At 45.8% G+C, this 21,958-nt stretch overlaps 5 protein-coding genes across 5 annotated transcripts; 2 read left to right on the forward strand and 3 right to left on the reverse strand.

Moving 5' to 3' along the window:
* Nucleotides 1-72: 72 nt before the first annotated feature.
* On the reverse strand, nt 73-3,060 carry BROUX77_008172 (uncharacterized protein; the record flags this gene model as incomplete). Its single annotated transcript, XM_073753347.1, has 1 exon — nt 73-3,060. The coding sequence occupies one exon, from the start codon at nt 3,058-3,060 to the stop codon at nt 73-75; it is 2,988 nt and encodes a 995-aa protein (XP_073602465.1).
* Nucleotides 3,061-8,322: 5,262 nt separating this feature from the next.
* BROUX77_008173 (uncharacterized protein) lies at nt 8,323-9,389 on the forward strand (the record flags this gene model as incomplete). Its single annotated transcript, XM_073753348.1, has 2 exons — nt 8,323-8,840; nt 8,903-9,389. The coding sequence occupies 2 exons, from the start codon at nt 8,323-8,325 to the stop codon at nt 9,387-9,389; spliced, it is 1,005 nt and encodes a 334-aa protein (XP_073602466.1).
* A 605-nt stretch (nt 9,390-9,994) lies between these two features.
* BROUX77_008174 (uncharacterized protein) lies at nt 9,995-10,622 on the reverse strand (the record flags this gene model as incomplete). Its single annotated transcript, XM_073753349.1, has 2 exons — nt 9,995-10,335; nt 10,394-10,622. 2 exons carry the CDS (start codon nt 10,620-10,622, stop codon nt 9,995-9,997), a joined length of 570 nt encoding a protein of 189 aa, XP_073602467.1.
* A 2,636-nt stretch (nt 10,623-13,258) lies between these two features.
* Nucleotides 13,259-14,215, reverse strand: BROUX77_008175 (uncharacterized protein; the record flags this gene model as incomplete). Its single annotated transcript, XM_073753350.1, has 2 exons — nt 13,259-13,404; nt 13,477-14,215. 2 exons carry the CDS (start codon nt 14,213-14,215, stop codon nt 13,259-13,261), a joined length of 885 nt encoding a protein of 294 aa, XP_073602468.1.
* A 6,264-nt stretch (nt 14,216-20,479) lies between these two features.
* BROUX77_008176 (uncharacterized protein) lies at nt 20,480-21,757 on the forward strand (the record flags this gene model as incomplete). The annotated part of the gene is made up of 1 exon (XM_073753352.1): nt 20,480-21,757. One exon carries the CDS (start codon nt 20,480-20,482, stop codon nt 21,755-21,757), a length of 1,278 nt encoding a protein of 425 aa, XP_073602469.1.
* Between the last annotated feature and the right edge of the window lie 201 nt (nt 21,758-21,958).

The following is a 21,958-nucleotide window of genomic DNA, read 5'->3' on the forward strand; positions in this document are numbered from 1 at the left end:
CTTCATTGTTCCATGTGGTCAGCTAGTTCATATAATTCTTTTCTGGATTAATGCAATACCACATCTATCCAATTAACGCAGGCCAAACTTGCTCTTCTGTAAGATGAACTTGACCTTGGCTCTATCGCGCCGCCTGGGAGCCAATTCTCGGCCACGGTTGACAAAAAGTCTGGGACCGCTAGGTTCCGGTATTGGAGGAGGTGTGATGATTTTTTGCCCTTCAGGAATGCCATTGCCTCCACGTTCATCATGGCCATACCGAGAAACGGCCCCAGAGCGAATCCAAGACTCCAAGTTGCGACATTGGCTGACGTCAACCCATTTCAACTTGGCACAACTGTCTAGTAAGCTCTCCACTCCACTGCCGGTGACGCGAACACAACCGCGGACGCTAATGCCTTCAAGTTCATTAAGGTGCAATGCAACACAACCAAGGCTGCCATCACTAACAGCACTACCACAAAACGCAAGTCGTAGTTCTTTAAGGCGAGGTAGACCCAGCGCTACAACCTCAGTGCTGGTGTCAGATAGAGCACAGCAAAAACTGAGATCGAGATGTGTAAGATTTTTTGCTGCATTAACTAGGGCGGCAATGGCATTGTCTGAAAGATAGGTACAATCAGCGAGACAAAGGTGCGTGAGGTTTGTGAAGCGGAATGAAGCCCATGAATGAAACCCAGCATCAGATATGGTAGTGCATCGGGTCAACGTAAGACTTTCAAGACGGGCGGAAGCATGAAGAGCAAGGTGAGCCATGGAGCGGTCGGTAATGTGCTTGCAATAGGATAGATTGAGCTTTTTTAACCTTGGACATCCAATAACGGTACCTGGGACAGGCATAGTCGATGATCTCTGGATCTGTTGTTGCGGTGTCTGACGTGATTTCTGTAAAGACATCCTGCCCTTTGCGTTTGCAGTGGCCGAGCGCTGTAGTGGGACTGGATTACTGGGTGTGAGTTCAGGAACAACCCAGCCAGTTACTCGTGCAAGAAGATTATCACCAATCTTTCGACAGTTACTCCAGTCAATCTCTTCCATCATTTTAGAGTGCTCACTCATATCAAGGATTTGGTTGGCTGAGACATCCCAAACCGAGCGCATCTTCCAGCACTTGACATTTTGGCCGCAGCTTTTCCACAATTTATTAAACCCCTCATCAGTCATGTGAAAGCAGTTGCTGATGTCAATGTACTCAGGACGTTGGCCGATGAAGGGGGCCAGGGTGTCCTTTATTAGCTGGTCTGTAACAACTCGGTTGAAGAGAGACAAGTCAACACGAAGGCAGACTTTGGGTGAAGTAGTCAAGACTTGCTTCCAATGAACACAGACAAGACGCATTTGCATCAACTCTGCAATGTTAAAGGTCGCAAACACCATTTCCAAGATGACATTGGGCACGGGCTGTTTTGCTGATTCACGTCGAAGCGGCTGAATTCGTGCTCTCTTTGCCGGAATCTCGTCCCTATCCGGGGGTGGGGAGTGTAAGGGTGCTGCTGAGGGTGTTGGGCTTGCCATGTAGTCCATTGACAAAGGATGGACAGGCTTTGAGTGAGAAATCATGGGCGATGAAGAGTCTGCTGGCGGAGTTGGTGGAGCGATGGATCCTTTTCGCCTGTTACGAAGATTTTCCATGTCGACACTTAGAAACGGATCAGGATCTGGTGTTGGTCGACCTTTGTCATCGGGAGTTTGAGAAATAGATTTTGTTGACCCTGAGAACATGAAGCCAGCAAACTGGTCTGCGACGCTCTTATTTGTAGGTTTGGAGAGGTTCAAAGTATGTTTGGAGGCCATTTCGGGCGTTGTTATATCGGTCATGACAACATCTTCATCAGACGGAGCACTAAAGCGCTCTTTCGCCGTTTCTTCAACTTGCTCGCGGATATCCGGTGGGCTATTCCTCCAAAGTTCTTCCAGGGCGGGCCCTGGGATCATCAGGCATTCAACGGTTGTGATAGCCTTGACAGTGGCTGTACGTTTATGCGCAAGCCCAAGGCTGGCAACTTCGCCGAAATACTGGCCTTGGCGTAGTCGGGGACGCTGAAGCACGCTAATGTAGGGTGTGATTTGCGAGTCTTCCACTTTAGCTTTGAATTCATTGGATTCAGAGTCATTAAGTATAGTGTCGTGTATCACTTCGGCTTCCCCACGCACAATAAAGTATATTTCATTTCCCGGAGTGCCTTGAAGAACAATATCCGTAAATGGTGGGTATGTTTTTGGCTGTGCACTCAACCCTAAAAAGTGCAAGACGTCTGCAGATAAGGCTGAGAAGAGGGGGAGCTCTTTCAATGTAGTTCGGATATTGACTTGAGCGCTGCCAAGAGCACTTCCCACTGACGGGTCTTCAATGAGACTTGGGCTTGGGGACTTGCGCTTTTTGGGGTTGACAGGCGTTGATTGTTGCGTGCTATTCCGAGACAAGGCACCAGACTGACTGTGGCGTGTTTGATGTTGGGTAGAGAAGCGATCTTGTCGCTTTTTCTTGAGGATGGTCAGGCGTTCTTGGGCCTCGTCTCTGATCAGTTTTTCCATTTCAGGGAACTTGGGAAGCTCAACCTGAAAGTCTTCTTTTTTCAATGACAAAAGTAGACACTTTGTTCGGGCCACGATTGTTGCTGTGCGTGGGATATTCATGATGATAGATATCTCGCCAAAGAAGGAGCCGGGCTTTAATTCGGCATAAACAGCCTCTCCATCTCGAGACGTAACAGCAACGACGCCGCGTACTATCCAATACATAGCCTTGGCTTCGTCGCCTTCACGTATTATGTGGTCGGAGGGGGTATGTATTTGAGGTTTGAGATGCTGGCCGATGGCGACGAGAAACTCTTCGGGGGCAGAGTTGAAGAGTGGGAAGGAACGGACGCGATCTAGCAGGTCCAATGGCATGTCTTGGATTGTCGAAGCTGTCAGGGGCGAAGGATACACAGGGCGAGTTGGATTGGTCTCGACATTGAATGAGCGAATGAGGGCGGCAGGATCTTGCGACTGGCTGGTGTTTGGTTTCTGAGCTAAAGCTCTGAACGTAGAGCTTTGTGAGCTTCTAGATCTCCTCATTTTGAGCCGCGCGGAGAGTGGTTGGGTAAGGTGGAGAGGCTATGAGCTGCGGTCAATGGGCGACGAGGGCTGCGCGATGGAAAGTGGGCGATGCTAGGCGGGCGGATGCACCGAAGCGAGCTGGCTTGAAGATATCACGGCCAAGACCAGCAACGAAAACGGGGATGAAGAAAATTGCAGATTCTAATGCCAAATGAGCAAAGGGCTGAATGAACGATTCTTTTCCTCCAAGCCCTCAAGCCTTCTATGGCGCAATGACCACTATGAGGGCGATGCTGGGTAGGACCTATGCCTATTTCTAGTCTCCCAAAAGAAGCAGTAAGATTTAGGGCGTTGGTTCTTGGCCGATATGTATGTGTTATCGGATAGAGTCGCGCACAAAGAGAAGACGTTGGTAGGCGATCAGGCGTCGCGAAGGGACGGTGAAGGGGGAGAGAGGGGCAGACTTGGTTGGTTTGAGGATGTAGTCGAAAGGTTGAGCAATTTGGGAATGGCCGAGCAGTCCAACCAGTGCTAGCAGGTAGTCGAGCGGTGCGCCGTGCAAATAATCACGTGAGCGTAGTTAGCTGCAAACTTTCTGTTCGGGCGTTTAGTTATGGCAACCTGCGGCCTGTTCAGCTCTTCAAAGCTGTGGCGATAATGATGACGATAGGGTGGACAAAGTAGACTGTGGGTCGATTTCCGAGTGGGCAATTAAGTGCCTGATCGGCGGTAATGAAAGATTGGATCTTGTTCTTGGAACTGGGCGTCAGACTATACACAGGGTAGTTAGGCGTAGTTATGGAAGAGAATGGGAAAGTGCGAAGTGCGCCAACTCACTGGGAAGACAAGCAATGTTAACGAGAGCGTTCAATGTGTGAGTGTCTGTATGTATGTATGTACGTGTGTACTCGTGCGAATAGTCATACAATAGTTATTCAAGGAAAAAAAGGAAAGCCTGAAGTGCAACGTCGACACTACGTCAACAGTGCTTACCAAAGAGAAGTTAGTCGCAACAAGCGAAAGACTATATCCGGGAAAATTGGGGAGGGGGCAAAAAACAACGCATTTGGTGGTGACCACACCTGAAAGGCTGCCACGAGGCTGGGATGGGGGGGGGGGGGGATGTTGGCCGAAGAAAGGAAAAAGGAAAAAGGAAAAAAAAAAGATATCTCAAGGACCCAGTTCAGACGTAGACGTGGGAAGAAGAAGAGAAAACAGGGAGCAAAGAAAAGAGCTGCTCAGAGTGAAGCAGCTTCCAGTCGGCATGAACACAAGATTCGATTATTCTAGCGCAGACTTGGCAGCTTCCCAATGTTGGACATCCAATCAACGTGTACGGGGCTTCTCCACAGTTGACGTATACACAGAACGGAGGATAGTAGATGGCAATCAAAACGCGGATATGAACACACATGAGCGCTCCATTGCGACAAGAAACTGCAATAAATCGCAGGCATCTAGCCAGACAGGAAATTGGCGCAAATTGTACTCGTAATTGCGCCTGTATACAGAGACAAGTAAGTATGGATGCTGCTGCCATAGACTATCTACCAACAAATATAAAAGAACTATTCCCGACTCTGAGCCTGAGGAGACCCGTTAGTGAACGTCACACCAGAGGGGTCGAGCTTTTCAAGCTTTTCAGTTCTGTTTTCCTTCAAATCCTTGCTACTATTTCAAGCTTTAGGACTTCTGGATCGTCGCATTGACAGGGTGTGTTCCTTGGTCTCCCATGCTCTCCAGGTCCCCTGCTCCATGAGCTATATTTTCGGTGGAGGGGCAAGTCGTGAGTTTCGACCAGGCTGGATGGTGAATGGTGAGCCTTCATTGGCTGCATTCAAACAGAGGATAAAGGATGACGAGGAGAATGAGAACCGAAGTTTGACATTGCAGAGGCAAGACCAGCGATTTATAACTAGTTACACCAACTACCCTCTGTCTTGTTTTCCTGTAAGGGGGTAGCCATGCATTGTACCTGCAAACCCAGTAGCATATTGGCAAGTCTCGTCTAGCTAATTCTATGACTAGTTAGTAGTTTGCTCAATTCTAAACAAAACATAGCTGACTAACCCTCGATTTTTTTGCTTCTGGGCTTGAAACACCACGTATTGCATTCTGCCGTTTCTAATACAAACTTTGTCATCTTCTTTTCTGGGAATATATATATATATAGTTATATAGCTAACTGTCTGTCCAAGTATGTGTGTATATTTTACGTAGTGTTTACCTGTCATGACACAGGCCACAATGCGCCCCTTGTCTGGCCAACTTCCACAGCTTGTAAACTCAAAGACCGTTTGAGAATAGGGTTAGTCGTCATCTGTCACCGAGCTTTATATAGTAATTAGGATCTGATCATGGCATTCCACTTGCATCTTAATCGTGATTTGCATCTCATTCCTCTGGCCGCATGTCAGTTATACCACATCAATTGGAATCCCAGGCCGAGCGGGGATAGATCGGAACGTAAACGTTGGCAGCCTGTCCCAAGCAGGGGCAGGATGGCCCCTCCTCTGGACCTTCTACCATCCCTCGCACATGTCAAACACGCCCCGAAAGTCTCGCTGGAACTGATCTGTGCCGGCTGATGGGCGGTGAGCGCTCCCCACTCGTACAAAGACCTGGGCCTGGGCGCCTCCCTAAACCCCCCTTCGAGCTAAAACTACCTCCCCGAACACTGGTCCAACTGCTCTCGGCTGGCTCTGGATATGGAAACTACAAGCTGTACCACGAAAAAATACGACCACCCCAAAGACACGAGGAGATGGCGCCTGAAGAGCCAACCAAGGTAATGCTACTCCCGAGCCCACCATTTCTCTCCCTCCGACGTACAAGACCGTGACCCTGAGAATAACCAACCTAGAATCACTTTTCTTGTAGTTCTCTCCATCGTCCCTGTTTTATTGTTATCTCGTTTTACTTCGTATGGAAAAATAGAATGGCTACGATAAAAAGCCATCTCGATCACTTCTATAGCTTCGGTGTATCTCAGGGTTGCGATTCTTTTTGGCGCTTGTATGTGGGGGCTTCACTTGGGCCTAGAGAATTTCAACGTCCAACAACATTTTAGGGTTTAGATAACTCACGTGACCAGTTTCGACGACGACGATCGGGTTCGACGACGTAATACATGCATACGTACATATTTACCCTTGAACACACTTACATTATTGAAATAACTGTGACTAGTTGTAGTCAATTAGTGCATTTAACTATAAGGGAAAGAACTTGGATGGTTCACCATCTTTTATGCCTTGATTGTCTAACTGAAGTTTGTTGTGGCAATGAGAAACACACAACTGGCACTGGTACTGCATACTATATACTAGAGCCAGCACATAACACATACATATGTACATATGTATGTATGTACCAACAACTGCCCACAAACCGGCCATTCAGGGGCTTTGACCTCTGCATACGCCATAGTCACAAGATGTGCCCTTCGTTGTCTTGCAACAAATGTCGGGGCCAGAGCAGTAGCATGATAGTGGAACAGCGCCGTTTCGCTCCCCAAATATGCGAAGCCACATGCTATCATTTGGTGAGACAGGTTTTTCTGAGTGTTCTGTGATAGGTGCCGCCTTTGAAATTAGGGATGCCCTTGAGTTGGTGGCTAAAATCTGTTGTGTCTCTTGGTCGACTGGAAGTGCCATGGCAAAAAGAGTGTAAAAAAAAATGAAGGATATGAGCAGACGCATGCTGAGTGGAGGAATCAGTCTGGTGCCGTCAAGTACGAGGCAAAGAGAGGAAGAAGATGAGTATCAGTAATGACGGTGATGGCGGGTTGCAATCCGTGTGAGATTTTGTCTCTGGAGTCTCGGCGATTGTGGTGTTAGTTGTGAGAGTATGTGGCGCTTATAATATAAATAAGATGTTCGGTATCAAGAATAGTTGGTGCTATACGGGGTGGTGTAGTTATATAGTTGATAGTTTTGCAGTGTTGTGCATGTTGAAGAAAACCAGAAATCTCACGATTCGCAACGGGAGCTGCAGTGCTTCTTATGCTTTATTCTTCTCAGGCAAAACCCGACTCCGGAACTGTAGCCCTGTCTCTTCCACAAACCAAAAATGGAATTCCCCAGGGAAGCGCTGTCAACGTAAAAATCAAGAAACATAGTTTCAGCTGGTACATAACTACAAGTAGTCAACTAGCAAATGGTTCGTGGAACCTGTTTCTTAGTGTCTGTGGGTTGATGCCAATGACGACTTGGTTGCGTAAAGGATGCTTTGTTTTGCTGTCATGGGCTGAGAGCCCCTGGTCAATAGAGCTAGCGAAGCCAAAGGCATACGCAAGCTTTGCGCGTCAGCAGCATAGAAAGACACATAGTTACGTTGTGCAGGCCTTTGCAGAAGTACAGAGAAACAAGGATGTAGCAGTGTACGAGTAGTAGTATGTATAACTAGTTAACCATGATTGATCACATGTAACGAACTGCTTGAATGTAGCGTTGATTAGGGAATGTGACAACGCGTCTTCTTGGATGAACATGGGCGCGTTTATCGGAATTGTCAGGAGTATGTACAATATGTATGTCCATGTGTATATGGACAAGCACTTCCAAAGCATTAGACCCGCGCGACTGGAATAGTAACACATACAACTAACTATAGCCCCAATAAATTCCATCGGTGACAGAGGCCTTGGAAATAGTCTCTTAGGCCGAAAACAGTCAAACTCCGGTTCCATGTCTCATGGACGTCCAAGATGTGCTAGCCGATGACGACATGCAACTTGAAGACTGGAAATGCGAATTGTATCCTCCACACTAGTTGTACTACTGCATGAATTATGTCGCAAGTTCTTGACATTTGCTCTGGTATGTATGTATCTACATACATTTATCCGTGCTTGTCCCGAGTGTTGTACACTGTTCCGAGAATACTAGTTGTCATTTGCGACTAATCACGAGGGACACCCTGAAAAAATGAATACCTGCCAAGTTCCGGATTCATCTCAGGTTGGTCGCTTCCAGTACGTTCCGCACGGTGACTAATCATTATATGATGACTAATGTTTCTTTCTGACCAATGATGGTCAATGTCAAACGTCATCAGATTTTGCCTTGAATGGGTGCCGCATCTCCGTCTAGTCCTGCGGCGCATCTCATGCGAACATTCTTCATACGCCATCCAAGCTTATATTATCGTCTCACCGACTCCTAACACCTACAAAATACTGCCTGTATACGGGTATCTCGCCGCTCGATCTGAAAGTACCCGTACCCCATAATATCACCATAATAACTCGGAATTTCAATTCAACCCTACCCACGAACCATGGCTTTCAATATGCTTCATCAAACTCCCTCAATACTCGTCAAGTCTTCGGCGCTTCGGTCGCTCTCCTTTCGGAAGGTCTGCTCGGGCGTCAAGCCATTCTCGACATCTTTGACGACACGTGCCGGCCCATCCTCGACCCGATCCATCACCCGCCCGCGTGTACGCTTCTACAACCAGTCATCCTATCAACATGCTGCCCCCAGCCGAGAGAATAACATGCGAAAGCTGCTTGTGGGAGGCGCCATTTTTGGCGGCACTCTGACCGCCATAAACCTTGTCTTCAACCGCGAGACACGCACTGATGGCGGTATCCCAAGCTTTGAGCGCAGCTATCTGAACGATACATTTTTGCATACCGGGGTGGGTGTTGGAATCATTGGCCTAACAGCCCAACAAATGATTCGCTCGGGTTTTGTGTATCGTGTGATGGTTACCAATCCTTGGGTTGTTGGACTTGGCGGCTTAGCCCTGAGCTTTGGAACAATGATTGGAACCCGGTCTATTTCACCTGACAAGTAAGTGCTATTCTCTCGAATGCTTTGGTTCATTAAATATGAAAACAATCTAACTTATTAAGCTATCTCCCCAAGTATGCCATGTGGACTGCGTTTAACGCTACTCAAGCTGTCATGATTGCCCCCATGCTTGCTTTCCTTCCCGGAGCTCTTATCGCTCGTGCTGGTCTGTATACTGTTGCTATGATGGGGTCTCTGTCTGTTGTTGGTGCCACCGCCAAGCAAGACAAATACCTGTACATTGGAGGCCCATTACTAGCTGGCGCAGCTATTGTGGCTGCTTCTGGACTTGCCCCTCTTGTCATCCCAGCCACTGCTGCCCGTACTCTGGCTTTCACTGAGAACCTTTGGCTGTATGGAGGGCTTGCTGTTTTTGGCGGCTTCACTCTATACGATGTCCAGAAAGTCATGCACCATGCCCGCCTTGCCGAGCGTGGTATCATGACTAGAGACCCTGTTAACGAGTCAATCTCCCTCGAGTTGGACTTCATCAACATTTTTATCCGAATGGCCCAGATTCTAGCCATGCAGGGACAGCGTCGCAAGTAAAGTGTATATTCCATTCCGCTTTACTCTTTGGCATGATAGTTTCGGCGTTGAAAGAGGATATGGAATTTGGAAGTCAGAGTTTCCCTTGTTGTTCTCCACTCATTGTAGATTAGTTCTTGTATTAACATTCCTTGGTTATTGATTTTTGTTAGAATGGTATCACCGCCGTATACCCGAGACCATGTGCCGCCATGTTGAAACCGGACTACCGACTCTCGAAACCCCCGAGGTCGGACTCCTGGACGCCTGAACTTGTGAACCCGTGCACCGGTTTCACGATCTAGACGACGTTTCGTGGGTAATGGGAAAGGTGTATAAAGAGCAGGTACTCCCTCTCCGTTGCGATGGAAAGTCTAAGAAATATTAGATCATCTTCTTCTTGTTCAGTATCAATTCAATCAATTCTTCTTTCTTCTCTTCCATACGACTTAGTCTATTAATTTTGAACATATAACGCTTTCATCCAATTGCCCAACTGAACAATTCTGTGATTCTTGTTAAATATAGAGCTAAACATCCATTTTAACGAATAGTTGCGTCGATGGAGTTATTGAAATCTCTTGATACATTGGCAATTTCAACTATCATGTGAATGCGAGTGAACTTCATGAGAATACTCGCAAAAAATGGGTTGGGCACTCGTAGCCCGAGGGGTTATTTTGCAAATAAAGTTGATGGTAGTCTTCAGCACTCCACCACTCACCAGCTGGTATGATTTGTGTAGCAAGAGGACACTTCCACCAATTTTCACTTGCAACCTTGGTAACCTCCTTGGCAATTTCCTCCTGCTCGGGACTGTGAAAGAAAATAGCGCTTCGATACTGAGTTCCAACATCAGGGCCCTGTCTGTTTAAAGTAGTAGGATCATGAATCTTGTAGAAGAACTCTATGAGTTGGCGGTAGGTCACTTTCTTCGGGTCATAAACTATTTCAAGTGCCTCAGCATCTGGGGAGATGTTAGTTGCAGATTATAAAGAGAGGAATAGGGAGACTAGTAAACTCACGCCCGGTTGATCCAGAGCAAACGTTCTTGTAGCTGGGATGCGATGTATTGCCACCAGTATATCCAACTGCGGTAGCTAGAAGACCTTTGTCATGGCCAAAGTGTTTGCGATATATGTGCTCGACACCCCAAAAGCAACCAGCAGCTACGGTTACTTTCTCAGCACCCTCAGGCATAGTCGGAGCTGAAGATGAAAACGACCGAACTATGCGTGTGATTGTAGGAGTCATTTTCTTTAAAAGTTCGGGATAGAAAAAAAAAGTTAGACGTGAATGGGTGCAGCTAGTAGAAGTAGAAATGATGTTGAGTAAAAGTCTTGTTTGGCTTTCCTGGATGACGCAATTTGGAGAGAGAGCATTTCATGATTAGCTGGAAATATGGGTCTAGGACTGGTAATACGTACTCACCTAACTCCCAGTACCCCCACAAAGTAACCTAACATGGAAAAAGGTCATGAAAGCCTTTCAGCAAGAATTTTCTCCACAGAAAAGCTTACTATGCCTGCGGTTTTGATACCTTTGATGTAAAAAGTCTTTACCAAGAGCGTAGATATGGACAAACCCCAAGTAGCTACAGTTTTTGAAAAAAAAAAAAAAAGGTTGCATGAAGGCTGGGTCCATTCGACGACTGGGAGGTTTCGAATGTACGCAACTTTCCACAAATAATCTAACTATGTACAGTGGGCACCAAAAAGTCTCTAACCACCTGATGAAACTTGGTCAAATTCTGAACTTGTTCATCAACACCTGCACAACCTTCAACCACAATTCAACCACGACGACTTTTGAGCAAAAGGTCTTGCAGGCCATCTTCTTCAGTGTCTCTTATATCATAATTCTATAAAGAATCAACAATTACGGTGCCCTGTTTCATGTCTCGGCGTCAAGAATGAAATGGTCGAGGCAGCATAGAATCGAGGCGATGGGCTGGCCGCCAAACCTCTCAGATAAAAACTTCCTCGAGGCCGATTGAAGTGCTTTAAAGGGCAAACTGTAATCAGTGCCTTCTCACGTCAAAGGTCATGAGGATAATGAGGCCGAAAAGGTCAAACTTCGAAGGTGCGGCAAGGAAACGCGGAAGGCTGTCCCCCAGGGCATGATTGCTGGGTGCAAGATGTCGATGGAAGAAAGGCAATATGAATGCATCGAACACCATATTTTATGTACAGATTATTAAACAGCAAAACCACAGCTTTCATTTGATATATTATTGACCACATTAACGTTTATTTGGTTGATAAATACATCAATCAAGCTTACAGTGTTGTGATGTAGTCTTGGTGTAGTTTTTAGGGTGGATAGGGACTTTTTGGTGCCAACTGTACATACATAAATGTTCAGCACGTAATCCGTACTGTCGGTTTTTAGTCGGAGGATTTACCGTTGTTCTTTGGCGGAAAGTATATTCCGGAACCTGACAAGTTCAGAGAGAAGAATGAAGAGATTCAATTATCAGACAAGAAGAGAACGATGCTTGAAGGTTTCTAGGTTCAACTCTATAACTATACTAAAGAGATAAAAAATACATTTCATGTGCAGACACCTCGCCCCTTTGATCCTCTGTTGGAGCGCGATTTCTCGATAAGTCTCTTGTTCCGGAGGACAATATTCTGGGTGGTTATTCAGACTTCTTGCTCAAGGTCAATCTGGCGATTGTCGTGCTGGGTAGAAGAGCAGGTTTGCATTCTAAGCATCCATGGTGCACAGATGGTGAGAGCTTCCTTTGGACGTGCTGCGTACATGAACTTTCTGGTGGGGACCTTGAACGTTACTCGTGCACTGTTTGACGGTGATGTTACACGGAACCTTCACATGATGATGAAGCGTTAACATGGAGCTAACTCCGATTTGAAAACTGTGGAATCAACTATCCTATATCATCGGGGTTCCTCAAAGCTCGTCTCAGTGTATTAGAATGTTGATTCCATGACGCATCTCTGCAGGTCCAAAAGCCGACTCATAACAGTCTAAGATAACGATTTTGCTTTAAGACAGATTTTTAGTGCAGATGACGAAATAACCAAGGGACAGTTGAGGCTGTTCGTATCTCATTATTAGACACACTAAGCAGAACACAGACCTTAAAATACCTGGGACTGAAGCTCTGCAACTGATGATATCTTCACCTGCATATTATCAGTGTTTAATAGAAGGACTCACTGTTGTCCTGTACGGAGAAGTATCCAGAACGTCACAAGTTCAGAGAGTTCAAAGAAAGAGAATGTATTCAATGAAGGGGAAGAAAGGCGAACGATGATCGATGCCTTCTATTCTAGATACTATGGAAGAGAGAGAGAGAGAGCAGCCCTTTTATGCCCAGAAGTTCATTGATGTCTTGTGCTAGAGTCAAGTAGTAGTCGGAGGAGAATGCCTAGTGAAGCTTAGAAGCAAAGTCTAGTCCGAGCAAGAAAAGGAGAAGTGAGGCCTTTTGTCATTCAGCTTCCACTAGGTAGGGAACTTTTACAATAGCGTTCCACTTGTGGCGAGTTGTGATGTTAGAACGTAAACGAGTTGAGGGCAATTCCGATGTAGTCAGAGGAGCACAACCCTAAGATGCTTCTATTTGTAGGGTTGGCATGCTGACAACATCAACACACATGAACATGAGGCCTGGGTATTCTCTGGCTTGAATATTTCTAATCTGAATAACATTAAATACGTGATTACTACTGGAAAGGGGTGGTATAACTAGACTATGCATACATACTTCTTTATGTACGTTTGGGAGTCGTTGAATCTCTTGGGAAGATTCTCTCGAACAATTGGGACATTGTCTCTTGTTTTCATGCAATTTACAACAAAGAAAAACAATCATTACCTCATTAAATTTCCAATAATCACACTACTGATAGCTCACTACTCTGCATCTAATGGACAAACTGGCGGTTGATTGTTAACCTGAATTCCTCCTCTCTTCTTCTCCGAACTATCAGGAAACGGCAAATGCCATCCTCCTTCAATGTCGGGAATCGAGAGCCAAAGGCGTAATAAATGACGCCGGGGCGAAGGAGGACTAAAGTCTAAAGTATCATATAATTGTTAGTCCTAGAAGAAAAAAGTAGTATTCTTTTTGAGGTTGAATTACCTTTGTACGCTGTTCGCGCATGAAGGAGATGTGTGTTGCTCACGAATTGAATATCCCCGACTTCCAAAATCATATGAAGAGCCAGACGCTGGCATGTTTCTTCTAGAATCTTCATCGCCCGTTCTTGCTCGTTACTCAAAGCAGGAATGATTCCACGGTCTGAGAATCTCTTTAAAGAGCGCACATAGTAAGGGTCCCATTTGATGTAGACACGCTCCTTTCCACCATCTTCCAGGTAGAAGACAGGCTGGCGTGTCCAATCGTCCTGACCGTGAGAGACTTCACCTTTGCGGTCAAAGTACCAAATAGGTTTGGTCAAGAGTTCAGCAACATCAGGGTTATCTCTCTGAAGAGTATTCCATACGTTGTGGGTACTGACAATGTCGCTTTCACCACCCTCCTCGGCTCTTTGAACGCACAGTAGACCGACAATATCACCGTCGTCGGCATGAAAGAATTGGCGGGCTGTGGTGCGGTAAATGCGAACCTTATCAATCTGAGTTGGGTCGTCACCAACGTCCTTCACGTGTCCCAAAACATGACCCCGGCCGTTTTGCGAGACAAAATAGCCAATATAAGTTCCGAGACCAAGATATGCTACGGCGTTCTTATGATCTCCCCAGAGACCAGCAGGGAAGTCCTTAAAGAGTATAAAGCCCTTGCCATCAAGGAGGTCTTTGCGGATAGTTTTTAAAAGTTTCCCAAGTTTGGGCAGTGGAAAGTTAACCTGTGAGTTCATGTAAGTATTAAGCTTGTGGGACTATTAGGGGGTGTATGAACCACAAACCTTGGATATACCCGTGAGTGGAATGCCACTTGCAATGAAGGCATCTGAAGCAAGACTAAGCTCTTGGATCTCATCTATGGTTAGGTGATGAGTCCACTGTTCTGGGGTATTTACGTAGTCTTCTCTTTGCCAAAAAGTCGGACCAGAAATCTCTTTGGGGAAGTCTTTGTAAGATCTCAGGGCCGTATAGATAGGGTTGTGTTGGCCGGAAGTCCGAATGCCATCTGGGAATATTTCACGGGGAGCCTCATTGTTTTTCCCTGGCAGAACATTAAGTGCAGCAACGACAGGGGTTACAGCACTTGGAGACATGATGCTTAGCTCAAAATATGATAATCTGGGAAAACAAAGATATTATGAATGATAAGGAGAAGAAATGAGGTTCGGGAGAATAGAAAATAAGGTGGTTAGTAAGGTGATGAAGTTAAGTGAACTTGTAAATAGGACATCGTTCATGAGCGGGAGGGGGTTTAAGTAGAATTAACATCTGACCACACCGTGCTATTTCCCATGATTATAGTTTGAGCTGCCGCCTTTTATCTTGGTATCCAACCACTACACCATATTATGCTAGATCACGACATCTCAGCCCAGCTTCTCCAACTCCAATAGTTCCGAGACGGCCACGGACTTGAGACATTTTGCTTTACAGACAACTGACGAGACATAGATATTACAAGCTTGCACCTAGCTGTACACTTGTATTACAATACTCGCATGTACAAGTAATCACGACAAATGGCGTCAATTTGGAGTTCAATGACAAAATAACACTAAGTTGATATGATAGTGCTGTAACTAGCTAGGTAGTTAGTCTCAGATAAGCTGCAAAATGTATGTGGCTCAGCATACTACTACTACTACTACTACTACTACTACTACTATATATATATATATATACCCGCCCTGGCCCAGTTTTGACACAAAACTGCTTTTTCACATACTAATCTTTTTTTTTAATCCATGTACCTTTTACCCCATTACTCCATACTAAAGGTACTTCAAATATTCTTTTTTTTTTAAACCCAACTTTCGTTCAAAACTGCCTAGCTCTGATTGGCTGGATCCGCTTGTTTATGCTCGGCTATTTGCCTGCAGAAAAAAAACAAATCTTGTCTCCTGGTCCTGTTGCTGAGCAGACCTGGCAATCGACATGTATCCATGTCTTGGTATGGGATTCTTTTTTTTTTGTTCAAGTGCCTTTGTAAATGTCCAAGTCCCAGCGACACACTTACACACACACATTTACTTGACGCACACACTGATTTTGCGACATCACGATTGAACAACTTGGTGTTTAACATCAACGCAATCAACCATACATCTACTATTTCATGTATGTGCACTCACCATTAATTGCTTTGTTTATTAAAAACTGGATAGCAACAGATGTGCAACACAATTGCCTTTTACTTTTGACACACATCCAGTTGCTGAATTGCACGACTCAGAAATGGCTGCATCGTGAGAGCCTGTTGAGACATACATTTTGAAGCTGGCAAAAAAAATCCAAATCAGTTGTATGTGACTGGCACGACAGCGATTTACAGTGGCTACAGTGGTTGCTTTAGTGGACATGGCCTGGAAGCTGTCGCAACTATTGAGTGTCTTTGCACTGGGATGCACTGGTGAGATCTACATTAAAAAAGAAAACAAGAGAATTAGAGTGAAGCTGAGGCTTGAAGAGACAAACTATTACAGACCATGATTTTTTTGAAGTATATTTGCAGTTGTGGTGGCTGTTTGAAGATTTCAAAGAAAGTTCAACTGCGACAAAATGTGACAAAGTATTCGGGATGGGGTGGTCAGTCAAGAAAAAATCCAAGTTGTTTGAAAAAAGAATTCGACGAAGAAAGCTGCTGTGCAACTCAGGAAACAGTGGGGAAGTAACAGGGATCCGCTGAATCAGAGAATAGCATACTCGTATTGGAAGTGATCGAGGCAATTGGCTGTCTTCACAGCTCGATGCACTCACGAGAACTGCATTAAAATGAACAAAAGGTGTTTAAAAGTGAAGATAAACCACTGGACTGGTTGCTGTAGTATTCATATTTTTTTTTTTTGGAACGACGTGGTGCAGGTGTGGTGGTTGTTTGAAAAGTTAGAAGACTGGTTGACTTCGTTTTTTGCTTGGCTTGTTGGTAGCCATTGCACATTGATGAATATTGGGTAGGGTTAAGAGAACAAGGCTGACATAATGAACATCACACAAATGGGAGTGCACACAAGACAATTGGTAGATCACAACACCGAGTTTGAGCAGATATAGTTACAGAGACAGAGCAAGATGTGACGCAAGATACAAAAGGGACATTGAGTATAGGCTGGAGATTGAGATTGGTGCTGGTGAAGTGTCACAGGTGAGAGTTGGGTGGTGGCCGGAATTGAATATCTCCTTTGAGCAGCGGATGTGAGGTCAAGGCAAGTGACAATCATGACGTGTGATAAGGCAAGAGGGCAAAGTATACTCGGAGAATGAGCTGGTTTGGGGGAGCATATCGGTGTAATTTGATTGTGCAGGTGACAAGTGATTGGGATGCAGTGAAGGCAGACGTGTTGTGGTGATCGGGGTAGTGAGCGGGGTGGTGATGCGGAAGTCAAGTTGCGAACAACACAGGATTGAAATTACAAAAGAAAGGTTAGGCACAGAGCATGAACTGCTTGATACACACACGCCGGTATAATTGGATTTTCTAGGCGACAAGTGGTCGATGTGCTGTGACGGTAAACGTGTCGTGATGTTCGAAGCAGTGAACGCGGTGGTGATACGAAAATTGACTTGACAAGACGGGGAGAATGCACGACGAAAGAAAGTCTATGCTCCGAGAATGAACAAACTAAAGTGCAGACGGAAATACAATTGAATTGCAGAGGGGACAAGAGGCGGCTGAGCTGTGACGACAAACGTGTTGTGATGTTCGGAGGTGTGCGCGGCGTTGAGATGCGAAGTTTGGTTTAGCGGAACAGGGAGTGTGCAGGTTGAAAATAAAAACAGGCGCGGAGGATGAACCAACTGAAATACACACGAAAAACCAATTGGATTGCAGAGGCGTCAAGAGTTGGTTGAGCTTTGACGGTACACGTGTGGTGGTGTTCGGAGGTGTGTACGTGGTGGTGATGCCAAAATCAATTTCGAAAGACGGAGACATTGCAAGAAGAAAAGTAAACTAGACTCGGGAAACCAACGGAATGAGAGAAAACTATCAGTATAGTTGAAATGTAGAGGCGAAAAGTAACTCATGTGCTGTCAAGGCGAACGTGGTGGGATGACCCGGGGTATGCACGGGGTGGAGACGCCGAAATTGATTTGACGACATGACGACACTGCACCACGAAAATAAAAACAGACCTAGGGAATAGTCCGAGCAAGATCTGGCTATTGGTATAATTGGATTCCGCAGGGAACAAGCGGTTGAGGTGCAGTGACGTCGGACGTGTGGTGGTGATCGGGCCTGTGATTCTGATAATTAAGTTAAAGAAATCAGGCGATTTAAACTGGGAAAGCCAAGCATACTGGCAAAGTGGACAAACTTTGGTGAGTTTATTGATATACCCCAACCACGTTGACGATGAGTAGTTGAAGTGTAGTAAGGTCGAACGCAGGATGCTTGCTGTTGAGAGAAGTGATCTCGTCAGTCAAGCCACAGACATGAACACGATGAAAGCAGGAAATGAAAAAACACCCAGAGGATAGCCTAGCCTTGACGGGCTTATTTGTATAATTTGCTTGCACTGTAGATCAGTGGTCCGCATGCAGTGAAGCTCAACGGGTGGTGGGCATCGGGGTGGTGATCATTGAAGTCAAGTTACGAACGTGAGGACATTTAAAGTGAGACATCAAAGTATACTCGGAGGATAGCTAGACAATGCTCAGCCTATTAATGCAGTCTAATTTCCCGGGCTATAAATGATTGAGGTACAGTGAAGTTCAACGTGTGGTAGTAGTCAAGGGAGTGATCCCGTAAGGCAGGTAACAAGCACGTGGAGATTTAAATAAAGAAATCAAAGTGAACTCGAGGGATGGCCCAACGTCATTGAGCTTACTGATATTATTTGATTTGATTGCGCTAGATACAAGTAGCTGATGTGCAACGATGGTAAACGTCTGGTGATGGTCGGGGCGGTGTTTCCGGGAATCAAGTTATCGACACGTAGACATTCAAGATAACAAAACAAAGTGCAGATTGTGTGATTCCAGACAGGCAGACTGAGGCAAAAATGAACTAAGGCGAGGGTTTTGTTTAACAGACTACTGCAGTAAATAACAGATACGAAGTAACGGGTTTGAAGAAGTGACGATGCAGTTTGTTAGTGTGTAAGGACAAACAGTACAGTGGAGTATATTTGTGGTACCTGGACTTGCATTCAACTGTAGTGGCAGTAGGTACAGTATATACTCTCTTGTTTTGAGATGCAAGGCAAGACTGACAGGCGACAGAAGATATGGAAAACAAAGGCTGATTACAGGTAGTGGAAGTGATGGTGAGGTTCAGTGTTGAGCATAGGATAAGGCTGCGGTCGGTTGATTCAGATTAACAGGGTAGGACATGGGGTACAGTGGCATAGGGCAAGATTGTGTGTAGTATGTGGCAATGGTGTGGACAAGGGGATGGACAAAGAGGACCAGGAATAGGTGAACAACTGACGGGAGATTTATGGTGGGACATGGGCGGACAAGGTGTGTAACAGGTATGTCATCAAGTATCAGGACAAGCAAGTTGAGAACAAGGTGGACAAGCAAGTTGAGAAGCAAGTTGACAAAAGGCAGGATAATTAAGTGGATAAGTGGCAGGATAAGTTGACAATTAGGTTGACAGACAGGTCGACAATTATGTTTAGACGTAGGTTGACAAGTAGTTTATTACATAGGTCGACAACCAGGTGGACAAGTGGTTTAATAGATAGGTGGACTCGTGGGTGTAGGAATAGTTGGACAAGTAAGTGGACAAGTGTAGTGGTTGGTATGAATGACAGGGCAAGAGTGACACAAGCATAGGTTGGATGGAAATGATGAATGAAGAATGAAGAATGATGGTGATTGTCAAGTAGCGGGGTTTGCGAGATATGATGAGAAATGACAAAAAGCAGTGATACAAGTAGGAACAAGGAGATGAAGGCGATGAGGGGATGTAAGTGGGTTGATATGGTTGATGGATTGAGGGTTGGATGAACAAGTGTGGTGAGATTCAATAGTTTGTATTTTGGCTTAGGCGGCCAACCCTAATTGTGGAGAATCATGTGATCAGAGATGTAACCCTGAAAGTGTAGAGTCATGTGACTAAGATACAGAACCCTAGCGAGACAAGTCATGTGACACATGCATTAACCCTGAATACACATGGGTCACATGACAAATGTGATAACCCTAAGGTTGATCGAGTCATGTGATCTGAACCACTAACCCTAGTCGTAAAGCGATCATGTGACATACATGTAAACCCTAACCCTTGTCCCGGACATGGAAATTTTGAAGTTCAAAATTTTGAGAATATGATGTCATAGTAGAGCGGATATGAGATTTAGCGAACCGCTAGTGTTGGATGAAAGAGAGAAGAAAGGGAGAATAAAGGAGGAAAAAAGGGAGAAAAGAGAAGAAAATGGAGTGTGAATTAAAAGGGGTGGAAAGTGAATAGAAAGTAAAAGTGATAATGTAGGGTTTTAGGGTTTTAGGGTTTTAGGGTTTTTAGGTTTTTAGGGTTTTAGGGTTTTAGGGTTTTAGGGTTTTAGGGTTTTAGGGTTTTAGGGTTTTAGGGTTTTAGGGTTTTAGGGTTTTAGGGTTTTAGGGTTTTAGGGTTTTAGGGTTTTAGGGTTTTAGGGTTTTAGGGTTTTAGGGTTTTAGGGTTTTAGGGTTTTAGGGTTTTAGGGTTTTAGGGTTTTAGGGTTTTAGGGTTTTAGGGTTTTAGGGTTTTAGGGTTGAAAGTTTTCTCGACACAAACCACCAACACGCCAGAAGCCCCTTCTACCCCCGAACTTCCGCCTGCCTTACGGGAACTCTGGTCTGATGCCTGTGCTGCCGATGATGAATACGCCATTATCCATAAAGCGTTGACAGATGGACTGTCACAGTGGCCCGAAACAATCAGACACAAGTTGAGAGTCAACATTTCCGACTGCTCTTTGGACGCCAAATCCGCTATTCGATTTCGGAATAAACTATGGGTACCTACTAACGAGCCATTGAGAACCGCCATCCTACAGAACATTCATGACTCGCCCATGATGCTGCACCCCGGAAAGAACGTCATGCAAGTCGAGCTGTCTAGAGAGTTTTTCTGGCCCCGCTACGTCGAAGATATCCGCCGTTTCTGCCGCAACTGTCAAATTTGTGGTAGTTCTAACATTCGTCGCGACAACAAGGACACCACCCTCAAAGCCTTGCCAATTCCCGACCAGCCTTGGGCCGAGATTGCCATCGACTTTATCGGACCTTTGGAACCAGCACAGAAAGGCGGCATCACCTACACCCACGTCCTAACTGTTATAGACCGTCTATCCAAGGGCGTCATCCTTATTCCCGCCGACGCCCTCGACATGGAATCTGTTGCAGATATGTTCTTCCACCACTTTTACCGACACCACGGCATGCCAAAATCTATTTTGTCTGACCGCGAATTTGTCAACGCAGCTTGGCGACACCTCTGCAAACGCCTAGAGATCGAAAGGCTAACCACAACAGCTTACCATCCGGCTACCAATGGAGCTGCAGAGAGGATGAACGCTGAGATCAAAGTCAAACTTGCCAAACTCAGCGCTGAAGGCCCCGCCTGGCTCAATCTACTGCCCATGGTCGAGTTCAGCATCAATGCCACCCCATCTTCTGCCACTAATGTTTCACCTTTCTTCTTGTCTCACGGCTACCACCCACGAGTCTTCGCCGCACCACCATTGCCTGTCGAACCCGACAATAACGGTCCACTCGGACAGGCTGAGAGGGTCATCCAACGCCTGAGAGACGCCCAGAAATGGGCCCACGCCAACCTTTCTCTGTCACGAGCGGAGATGGAGCAACGCGAGAATGAACACCGACGTCCTGCACCAGATTTTCCTACAGGCTCATACGTTTGGCTCACCCTACGCCCTGAACAACAAGGCTCAGGCCTCGGCAGGAAACTTAGAGCAAAATACCAATACTGCAAAGTGTTGGAACAAGTTACCCCTCACACTTATCGTCTTGAAGTACCGGGTACAACTGCTCACGACGTCTACCATGCCGATCGCCTTCGCTCAGCTGCCAACGACGCTTTCCCTTCCCAAAAGACTCACGACGATCGACCAGCACCTATGGAAGTCATCAATGGTGAAGAATACTGGGAGGTCGAAAAGATCCTAGGCGAACGCACTTCTAATGGTGTCAAGCAAGTCAAAGTCAAATGGAAAGGCTACGTCAGACCTGGCTGGGAACCAGTCGACCTTCTGGTCGATACCGACGCCTACAAACTATGGCTCAGCCAAAAAGGAACCAAAACGACGCGCAAAAGGAGGAAGAGAGGCTGATGTTGGGGTTGCACCCTTAAGGACCGACGGAAGCCCGACACCAACACTAACGGCGTATCCTCTAAGGACTAGTCCGGCGCTGGTACGGCAAAACTAATGCCAGACCAGAACCAAGACTAACGGCACTTCCTAGAGGAACTAGTTGTCGTCGCCGCCGATCGTCGGTTGCCTCCCTTTCCAACAGGATAAATAGTCGCATTG

The sequence above is a fragment of the Berkeleyomyces rouxiae genome (assembly GCF_048999995.1).
Source record: "Berkeleyomyces rouxiae strain 22BRR77 chromosome Unknown BrBRR77_ptg000012l, whole genome shotgun sequence".
Classification (NCBI taxonomy): Eukaryota; Fungi; Ascomycota; class Sordariomycetes; order Microascales; family Ceratocystidaceae; genus Berkeleyomyces; species Berkeleyomyces rouxiae.